The sequence below is a fragment of the Hydra viridissima genome, unplaced genomic scaffold (genome assembly GCF_058129835.1).
Source record: "Hydra viridissima isolate aposymbiotic clone 2 unplaced genomic scaffold, HvirCarnegie_v1 scaffold_1, whole genome shotgun sequence".
NCBI lineage: Eukaryota > Metazoa > Cnidaria > Hydrozoa > Anthoathecata > Hydridae > Hydra > Hydra viridissima.
In genome coordinates, this window is record NW_028324300.1 from 35,791,988 (window position 1) to 35,803,038 (window position 11,051).

Genomic DNA, 11,051 nt, shown 5'->3' on the forward strand with positions numbered 1-11,051 from the left:
AAGTTAAACAATTTAGTTCATTAAAAAAACACAGCAAAACCACAGCTATCCACAGAACTAAACCACAGACCCAGCAAAAGAAAAATAAATTGAAATAAAAACAGGTAAATCAGGTTTTTTTCTTAAAAAATAATCGCACCTATATATATATACATATACATAAATATTTAGTTTTTGTTTTCCGCTTGGGAAAACACATAATTTATTTATATTTTAAAAATTGTTGTTTGCGTTAAATCGCAATCGTACAAAATAGTAAAAAGTTAAAATAGGCTTTGGTAAAGCGGATCAGCTTTATGTTGAATTTTAGTTGTCCAGCAGTTTGTCATTGCCGACCAAAAGTGATTGGGGCAATTTTTTGGGCGATTTAGCATTTTGTTCCCTTGTGTCAAAAAAGAAAGTACATGATCATCAGAAAATTCTTCAAAGGGAATTTCCCCAGAAGAAAATATTTCCCACATGAGAACACCAAACATATAAACATCAGTGTTTCCGTTATATGCTCCTGTGTTTAAAGTTTCTGGTGAAAGCCATCGAATCGGTACTAAACCTAGACCTGGTATGGTTTTGTAATCGCCTGGGTATCGATAAATACCATGTCCTGAATTTGATATTTGAGCTAACCCTTCTGTTGATAATAAACAATTTCGAGCAGCTAAGTCTTTATGAACTATTTTGTTAGAATGTAGAAACTCAAGACCAGACGCAAGCTGGTTTATAATGTTTGATTTAATTAAGATATCAGTGGATTTATTTAACTTTAAAAATTCTTTTAAGTCTGTTTGATTTGTGTATTCGAAAGCCATGAATGGAAGTTCACTCATTGCAGACACGCACACGACTGATTGAACGTGAGCGTGTCTTAAGTCGCGTAGCATGGCCATTTCTTTACGAAACTCACTGATTATACATGAACGCGTTTCAGGAGCTAACTGTTTAATAAGAACAGATATTGTTTTATTTTTTCCGATTGCATATTCCCCGTACCATAATTGACCAAGTCTTCCATCACCCAGTTTTTCACGTTTACGCAAGTTAACTTCTTTTACTATTGCAACCTGAAAAAAAAAAGCTTGTTAAGCATTCTAATTGATTAATTTAGCTTTAGAGGCAAATTAGCGATTCAAATTGGGATAACAATATGAAATATATAATCGGGCCAGTAATGTAAAACATAAAACTTTAATAGCATTTCATTATGCACAGATCAACATTTATCTCATCTATCCGACACGTCAATAAAAAGCCATTTATGATAGTTTCGGTTTGTTTGTTTGATGTTATTTATAATACGATATTTATTATGTGGTTAGTTAATTATATTAGTTATTATGTTAGCATAATTATATAAGTATATTACGTGGTTAGTTAATTATTATGCACAGATCAACATTTATTTCATCTATGCGAAATAATAATACGATGTTTATTATGTGGTTAGTTAAATACACACCTTACTTTTCTTTATAGCATCTGTATTTGTACATGAAGTCTTTTTCGGAGGTACGTGAATAGGGCTCTCCAAGATAGTCTTTTTCTCGTCTATAAAACTAGCGGTTGAAGACAAAGTTCCTTCCTGCGATTCTTTTTCTGTCATTTGCGTCAAAGTTTTAGATTTTCTTTCACGAAAAACCTTTTTATTACGAATGTAAAACAAAATAAGAATTGCAAATAATAAAACTGCCGATATCCCCACTACTGTTGGTATGATGTAAACGATGGTGGAGTAAGTATTGGAGTCTAAAAAGAATCATAAATTTATTTTTATTACGTACTTGACCTGGTACGTAAGTGATCGTACCTGGTACGTAAGTGATCGTACCTGGTACGCAAGTGATCGATTGAAATCTCTTCTAAAACAAATCTTCTTATGTAGATCCTTTTAAAAAGAGTTAAAACTATTGCGATTACTCTCCCAAAAAATTATATACCTGGGTCAATGCACTGAGGAATGTCACAGAGCTCTTTGGTTTGTTGATCAACAAAGCACCAAGGAGCTTCCATGTCATCGTAATTTCGGCAGTACGAATGTTCAACGTTGCTATAACGTAGAGAAGCTATAGAATTCCAGTCCAGACATTTTTTTCCGGATTTTGTTTTTGAAACTTTGCCATAATAATCAGTTCCTTTGTTTCGGTAGCAAACGGGATCAAACCACTCTTCCATTGTGCATCTTTTCACACTGCAATAATGCTTTTTGTTTTGCACAAAGCACCAAGGATGGCTTTCTCCGAAGTTTCTGCAGTAGTCATGTGAAATATTAGAATATCTTTGATTCTTGTTCCACATCTCGCAAAGCTTTCCTGTTTCTGTTATTGAAAGTGTGCCCAAATAATTCTCCGTGGATTCTTCGTCATAACAACGCATCTCTAAAAGTAACTGATTACAGTTACATAAATTTAATAAACTTAAATTACAAAGGTTAAAATACAATACAATATCAGTACATAATTAGCTGCGCTCATCTAGTTCGAAGGTTTTAAATTTTAAATATCTGGTGATTTTGATTCTTAACGGTTTTGGGACAAAGTTAAGAATGCATATATATTGGTAAATATGAAAATGTTCACACACGTTTTAAAACAATACTCAATCCAAAACAAATTATATTTTTTCTTTGCAAAGCTTTTATTGGTTGGTTTCACGAACGCGGGATCTTAAGCCTCTAAGGAAAGGAGCTGGAAAGGAGGTGGAACTGTGTAACGAATATAACTACAAAAATGCGAGTTTAAAAAATAGTTTTCCCTTGTGCACAAAAATAAGTCAGCATACATTTCCCTCAAAAAAAAAAAAAAAAAATGCGAGCAGCAAAAAGTTTTATACTTTAAGTAATAAAATTTTTAAAATCCGATTTTACTTCGCCATTTTTTTTTAAAATTGTTAAATAGTTGAATTCTGTTCCCTAGTCTTTTATGCATAATCGTATTACTAGTACATGAGGCTGCTTTTCTATAACTTAAGATATTTATAGCTATAGGTATTGTTATACCTACGTTTACAGACTATAATCGCGTTCAAAGATCTTTTATTATAAATTTTGAAATATACCTTTGACTCGATTATGAATCGCATTCTTTTTCAATTGTTGATTTGATTCATCTAAAAAAAATATTCCAAATAAATTAAAAGTATAAGTTTTTTTTATGATGGACGGATATTTATAAAAGATTAATTTATGATAGCTATCATTCTTGCTTATGTTAAAAATTATAGAAAAATTAATGAACCTTTTTCAGTTAATTACCGCGTTAAATTATCTGTTAAAACACTATCAATTTTCTCGTACCGTTTTCTGAGTTCCTTGAGAAAGATGTCGGAATACAGTAAGGATTTTTCACCGGTAACGAATCACAATCTGGGATATACAACAATATAAACGGTGCTTCTTTAGCTATCACCTCTAGCTCTCTCTTGCAAAGGGATTTTTTAAACGAATTGCAATCATGATTACAAAGAGTAAGAATAGGCTGTTTTGTATCATTATGACACTGTGGAAACATATTGTGACAGATAACCATATGAATAAACTCTTCGCATCTAAAAAGTCATTGGTTGGTAACAAGGTTGGCTACAAATATAATTTAACAAGTATGTAAACAACAGTTGTAATGACCTACTTTTTTGATATCAAAGAACTTTTTCGAAGCTTTGCCATATGCGATTGTAAACGTTGATTTAACAATTCAATTGGGAGGTCTTTTGCTTCAAAAACGAAAAGTTGCTTTTTCCCTTGGTTCAAATAATTCGCGCAAACCCCTTCCTTGTATGCTACACATTGACCTTGTTCATTTTTCTTCGGTACATATACATCTGAAGTAGGAGCTACATTTTCCTGATGAGGAATTACAATCGGAACTTTCGAAAATGTTACCGTTAGACTAGCTTCAGATGTAACACTGACATTTCCAAAACGAATAGTACAAAAGTATCGTCCTTGATCTCTCTTGATGAGGTGTTTGATCTTGAGCATCATAAAAAGTCTAAAAAAAAAAAGCAGTTTTTTTATTATTACATTTTAAAATATAAGTAAATATTGTTAAATTTTTAAATATTGTAATTGTTACTGTACTAAACTCTTATATCTTTAAGCTAATACAATTATTCTTTTTTTTTACATTTGTTCTTTTTCCTTGATTTACCTAGAAGCCCCTTTTTGCTTTGTTTTCATCTGAATTCTTTCGTTCCCAACCACTCGCCGATTTTTTCGATACCATGTTCCTTCAGTTATCATCATCGAACTTTCTTTAGTCCATACAAAATTACGGATTCCAAATTTGCACTTCAGTGTAACAGACTTGCCGTTTTCACGTTTTACAGGCTTTTGCACCTCGGCAAAAGGTATAGGACCTTAAAATTTGGAGCATAAAATTTAGAGAATGAAAAATGGCATTAAAATAATGAAAAAATATTTACGGGTTATAAAAAAAACTCTGGAAAATTACCTTTTCTGAAGTCGACAGTCGGTAGGAAGTAGCAATTTAAACCATCCGAATCATCAACTAAAGAGACCTTTTCACAGAGTGGTAGAAATAGTTGGTAGTACGGCGAATGGCGCACTCTTTTGAACTCGCCTTTGCATACATGTGTCTGCATAAAATCACAATGTTCAGAGCAAAGCGGCCTCTGCGTTGGTTTGTTAGTCACTGGATTGCATTCTGGAAACCACGTGGAGCACGTATACGCTTTTGCGTGTTCCCAACATTCCGTATTTATTATTGCTGTATTGCGTGCTGCATCGTAAAGAGAAAAAATTGCATTAATCAGAAATTTTCATCCACGGAAGTTTACCGGACTTATTGTAATTATTTAGATTTCCTTTAATCTCACTTTTGTTTTATTGTGCGATTCTTACTTTACAAGTTAGCAATCATGCTATAAAATTATTGTTATTAATTCTTATTACTTATTGTTCTTAATGGAAAAACATTCTGTATTAAGGTAGGTTTAAACTTTCTAATTATTACACCTAAAATCTGATGAATTTGATTATTGTTGTTATTGTAATTTTACTCACTCTGTTGAAACCAACGCTTAAGCTTCTTTTCAAGTAAGTTTATTGAGTTGTCATTGGTCACATATACGTATTTTTCTCTTAAATATTCACTGCATTCCTTGCCGTTGTATACATGGCACCTGCCAGCATTTCTATATAGAAAAAACAACAAAAACAAATATATAATCAGCAGACATGTTATAATGTGATTTCTACTTTAATCTTCATTCTGTTACTAAAAGAAAATCTTAAAATGAAATCAGCAAAAAGTAAGTCATACTTTGACAACTTCGTGTAAAAGCCGTCTTTTTCTTCGGCTTTACTCAACTGAAACAGCACTAGAAAACGTAGAAATAAAAAATTCAACAACATAAAATAACAAATCAAAAATTTTAAGATAAACTTTAGTGTCTCATTAAGTGCTCAACAAAATACGTCTAAATAAATGTCAAAAGAGAGCGAAACTAATTGAATGATTTATAAAGATATACTTTTCTAAAATACCAAAAAAGACCTGGAGTCGAGGATGCAATTTTATCAAAAATCAAATTTTTCCCAGAAAAAAAAAAATAAATAAATAAAAGTTTAGTTCATTAAAACGCACGTGTAAACTTTAAGAAGCTAAATTCTAAAATTTAATTATAGAATTACTATTATTATTATTACTATTATTTCGGTTTTTTAAATGACGTGTGAGTTGTATAGCAGCTGTTTGTAAAGATATTGAAAACTAGATTGGCGTCTTTCTTCTTAGTAAATGTTTGCGCTGCATTAATTAATCATAAAGGAAATGTAGAAGTCTTTGTTCTTGTATGTGTATATTAAAATATTTATAGTTCTTGCTCTTATTGTTGTTGTCGTAATTGTTGTTGTCGTTGTTTTTGCTTCAGTTGTTAATGTCGTTGTTATTTTAGGTTGTTGGTTTATGAGTTATTTTAAAATAGAAAGTTATATATATATATATATATATATATATATATATATATATATATATATATATATATATATATTTGTATAAATTTATATATATTTATATCAACTTTATATTTATAAAATAAACTTCAAGGTTTTTTAAAGCTAAGGTTCCAACAGGACAACTCAGAAAATGTTGTCAGTAGAGTCAGCATGCAAGCTTTTCTATAAATAATCAATATAAACTCACATAATGCCATGCATACCCTGCAAACAAAAACAGCAAGTTCTACAAATATAGAAGTCATAAACAGCAAACATTTGTTTGCGCCGATAAAATCACGAAACTCCTTTCATGAAAAAAAAAAAAGAAAAAATTTCATAAACAAAGGAACGCTTTCAAGCTATTTAGAGTTTTATTCATGCAGTCATTACAAGTAGCCATGACCATCCGCAAAATGTTTTTTATAAAAACTTCGCATATACTTGTAAAGTCTATTTCTTCTTTAAGGTATTCCGTCTTGCTTTGTCTTTTGATTGATTGTTTGTTGAAGGTTTTAAAATTTAAACAAAGAGCCATCGCAACAAGTCTAATAAACCCCCCAAATAGAATAGGAAATATGTTTTGGAAAATGAAATAGAAAAAAAAAAGATCAAATATTTAATGCTCTAATTAAGAGAACAGTTTGTGACAAAGAACTATAAAAACAGCCTGATGAGAGAGATAAAATAAAAAAAATAAGTTCCTAAAAAAAAGGTTTAGAAATGTTGCATTTAAAATAATAATAATAATAATAATAGCAGCAATAATAAAGTAAATAAAACTAATATGTAAAAATGACATATAATCATAATGTAGATTATTGATTAATAACATTATTCACAATGTAAAAGTGAACCTCGATCTCAAGCAAAAGAATACAGCAAATGCAACAGCAGTTAAAAATTAAAAAAAATAAAGATAAGAAAAAAAGAGATAAAAATAAAATTTACAGTAGTATTAATAGGAATAGTAGCAAAATAATATGCTAAAAAATAGTAGTTTATGATTTTTTAACTTATCACATCGTTATTGTTTATTATTACTAAACTTTGTATGAAATCTCTAGCTTTTTCTACATTCGTTGCAGTTTTTGTTGTTTTTCGTTGCTGTTTGTTAGATAAAAAATTTACTTAATGCTCTAAACTAATAACTCACTTTCTTTGCAAATCCTAAATGTTAAAATCATCCCATGCCATCTAAAACTAATTGCCAAGCGACATTGCAAATCCGATGCATCAAAAATTATAAATAACGCTTTACAATTAGAAAAACATAATAAGCAGTCCTTTCTCCTAATATTGTTTATCCGAGTTAAAACCGAGGTTTATTTTTTCTTACATGTATCTGTTTAAAATGCGCCCTGCATATAAAATAGTAGTTGTTTTTCAGTAAAACATCATCCTGTTATTGAGTTTCTTAACTCCTTTGAAACTTTAAACGCATCAGACATTCATCGTTACTGTCGAGATCCGTGTAAACACTTTAAATTTATACACATATAAATATAAACACTGCAATATTGTAAAATGTTTTTCTATTACTTACGACTGAAAAAAATTGTCAAATTTATTCGCAAAACATCCATTACTAAACCAAAAGCTGTACGTGTGTGAAGAAATTAGGATAACACCATTTGTTATTTCCTAAATCCGTCTTTGTTTGTGCAAACTCAAAACCATATAATATTTGAGATTGGAGTCATGCTCTTTCTTTTTAAATAATTCGTTCAAAAGTTTTTTCAGTCGATTTTCCCTGTGGGATTGTTTGCATTAAGATTACAATTTTTAAGACGTTGGGTTAGAAAAAAAAAAGCCTCGCGTCATGCGGAGTCGCTCTCTGCTGGAGCATCTAATGAAGCTTTTTAAATGTGTTTCGGTAAATTTCAGTGGTTTATTTAATACTAATCCGGTTTTAATTTTTATTGATTTGGGTGGTTTATAGTTTTTTTCGGGCCAAGAAGTTCTAAATATAATTTCAGCATCGATAATTATTTAGAATAAATCCTTATGTTCGAATAAATATCGATTATTTATAAATGGTAATATATAAATTTTAAAACAGTTTTAAGTCTTTCTTAATGGCGGAAAAAGAAAGACACTTCCGTGGCGTCACTTTCGCAATTAAAAACTTTATTTAATAACGCTGAGAAAATCAAACATTCGTTTAAAAACACGCAAGATTATTTAAGATTATTCATTTTGATGAACCTTTCACAATAAGCCATAAAAAAAGTAACTAATCAAACTATAAAGACAATGATACCATTGAAATCCCTAATAATAGCATATTAAAATCGGATTTAAAATGGACATACAAAATAAAATTCAGAGACAGACCACGGTTTAATTATTGCAGTCCTCTTTACATAGCCTATTTGACCTTTGATCATGTATCAAAACCATTTTCCTTAATTTGAAAGTGCGCAAAAAAAGCTCCACTTAAAGTTTGAACTGTGAAGAAAAATTTGTTCTATAATTTTTTTTAATGTAAAACCAACGCAAAGCATCTAACTTAATAACGGCCTTTCGATAGGCCATAAGACTTCAGGCTCCAACATATTTTTATAAATAATTTAGATATTTTGGCGCCATTATGCATAAGCTTAATTATTAAATAAAATCTTGTCTTAATTAAATTTTTAGAGATTGCAAAGTTCTTTGATAAATACGTGTTAATTTCGGAATTTATGTAAAGTTATTTGTTAACTGAAGTTGGATCGACTATGTCCTAAACTAAGAAATGTGGGATAACTATTTAGAGAAATCTTCCTAGTTATATTAGAAATCTCCGTTCGGTCCGAAAACCTAATCTTGATTGCAGAATTCTTTAACCTTTTAACTAAGATACTTTTGTAATTTAAATTAAAATTTAAATTTCAAAATAAATGCATATTTTAAAATCCATAAAATATAAATAAATATCAGTTTTTACTAATTTTAACTTGTGTTATATTTCTATGTTTCTAACTAAAATTGATTTCTGTTACCCACAAAATATTATTCTCATGAATTTTTGTGTTGTATAGAAAGTTAGTTATTTGAACAAAGGAGTTGCCAGAAAAAATTTCACGTTTATGCAAACACGAAGATCGCTTGCTTAAATATTTGGCATTTTTATGAAAACATCAACTTAAGAAACCGACAGCAACAAAATTTTGACCAAAATTATTTAACAATAATTGGGTTATTATTTTTTAGTTATAAAAACAGCTGTAGATAAATTTATTCGTTAAGTCATTCATTTATTTATTACACTTATTTTGATTCTCAGCGTAAACGATATATTTTACTGAAAAAAATGGAACAGTAAAAGCAGAAAGAGAGGGGGGGGGGGGGATGGAAAAGGAAAAGCAGAAAGAGGGGGCGGAGGGCGGACAGAAGTGGTAAAGTAAAGCAGAAAGAGGGTAAGCTGTTTTAAATTCTCTTGTTTTACAAATTGTGTCAACAAAAAATGCCTTAAATTTTCACCTCTTTTTTTGATATTTTATCCTTTTTAGCTTTTAAATTAAAATTTTGAATCAATTGTTGCTTTATTCTATCATAAGATTCCAAGTTTGAGAAGAGGGGTCGCACCTTGAATATAACATCATATAAAAATGGCGCATGTCACAAAAGGATCTGCACTTAAAAACATATATCTTAAACTAAAGAACTAATGCACAGTCTTTGATGTGCGTATGTAAGATTGCACTACATTAATCACGTGTAATAAGATTTTTTTAATTGTTACAAAGTTCAAGGCAAACGGTTGTTAGAAATATCACGGCAAACAATGGTAAAGCTAAACACCGACATAAAACTACAGGGGTCCTGCAAACAGATTATCGCAAATAAATTGGAAACATGCTAATTGGTTTTTCAAGGATTATTTAGTCAACTTGTGTTTGCCTTCAGAAAGCTCGTTTGTGTACTAAATTTATCATCGGATTACAGCGTTCAAAGAAAAGGAGCTTAGACAATGAGTTTATAAGTTACTTCATAAATGTATACACTTGAGCCAAGTATACTAGTTACACATTTTCAGCGTGTGACGTGAGCAAAGTGTAGACGTCACGATAGGAAAAAATAAATAATGAGAAAAGGGAAGAAAAAGAAAAACCTCTTCTTCAATTTGATGCTGAGAAACTGATAAAACGTGAAGAGTAATTACCTCACGGTCTCTTTTTACAAAAGCAGTACGATCGTGGGCTCCTTTTTAAACTGCCACGCAACTGCCACGCAACTCCTTCTGCATAATGCATTTACTCGTCAGCAAGTAACTTCAATTACTCAAGTAATTAGGAAAAAAGGAATTCTTTCGTCATTCGGAGTAAATGGATAAAATTTAAATCTTTGAACTGTCTCAAATGTAATTAAACGGTTAATAAGCGATGGCGACAAGTGAGGATGCTGTTACGTGGATTAAGATTTGGGATTTAATGTTAAGCTATACCAGCGAATTTCTGATTTAAATTTTTTTTTTTCGTTTTTCTAACTTTTCGATCGAATATAAAACAGATGTAAAATAAAAAAGAAATGACAATTGAACTTGCATAATCTGATAGTAACCTTTGGAATTCGCTTATCGGAACGTCGAGAAAATGTCGGAACATCGTGAAAATGTCGGAACGTCAAAAGTACTAAATGTTCACTTTCAAAATCCTATTACTCAGATTAACAAAATAAATTAACATAATAAAATTAGTATAAAATTATTTAAAATTAGCCTAATAATGTAGGATTTAATAAAAAAAAACAAAAAAAAACTTACTTATTGTAATAACCATAACAACGCCTAAAACTTGTACATTCATGGCTAATATTTGGTAGACTTGATGCTCAAGTTTTTAAGTCTCTAAAAAGAAAAATGACAAGTTGCTTCGAACCAAAAAAAACCTAAGCGTGTAAGCCGTAATATCTAGTAAAAGTTGCAAGCTTGTAAAGTGTTAATCACTTGCAACAGCATTAAATAATAATAATAATAATAATAATAATAATAATAATAATAATAATAATAATAATAATAATAATAATAATAATAATAATAATAATAATAATAATAATAATAATAATAATAATAATAATAATAATAATAGTAGTAATAATAATAATAATAATAATAATA

At 29.9% G+C, this 11,051-nt stretch overlaps 1 protein-coding gene across 11 annotated transcripts in view; it reads right to left on the reverse strand.

The window, feature by feature from the left end:
- Nucleotides 1-95: 95 nt before the first annotated feature.
- LOC145192313 (inactive tyrosine-protein kinase transmembrane receptor ROR1-like) overlaps nucleotides 96-11,051 on the reverse strand; it is a 13,867-nt gene continuing 2,911 nt past the window's right edge. For 2 of the 11 annotated variants that reach the window (XM_090084873.1, XM_090084879.1), the window contains 11 exons: nucleotides 10,698-10,781; nucleotides 5,274-5,331; nucleotides 5,015-5,145; nucleotides 4,443-4,730; nucleotides 4,140-4,347; nucleotides 3,618-3,980; nucleotides 3,287-3,537; nucleotides 3,049-3,099; nucleotides 1,932-2,369; nucleotides 1,454-1,740; nucleotides 96-1,058 (listed from right to left, as the gene is read on the reverse strand). In XM_090084873.1, coding sequence (XP_089940999.1) covers nucleotides 264-1,058; nucleotides 1,454-1,740; nucleotides 1,932-2,369; nucleotides 3,049-3,099; nucleotides 3,287-3,537; nucleotides 3,618-3,980; nucleotides 4,140-4,347; nucleotides 4,443-4,730; nucleotides 5,015-5,145; nucleotides 5,274-5,331; nucleotides 10,698-10,740 — 2,913 coding nt within the window. In that variant the 5' untranslated portion in view covers nucleotides 10,741-10,781 and the 3' untranslated portion in view covers nucleotides 96-263. Of the gene's footprint in view, nucleotides 1,059-1,453; nucleotides 1,741-1,931; nucleotides 2,370-3,048; nucleotides 3,100-3,286; nucleotides 3,538-3,617; nucleotides 3,981-4,139; nucleotides 4,348-4,442; nucleotides 4,731-5,014; nucleotides 5,146-5,273; nucleotides 5,332-6,155; nucleotides 6,445-7,103; nucleotides 7,805-10,697; nucleotides 10,782-11,051 lie in introns of those variants that run through there. The other 9 variants (XM_090084916.1, XM_090084920.1, XM_090084887.1 and 6 more) reach the window with 9 other exon arrangements.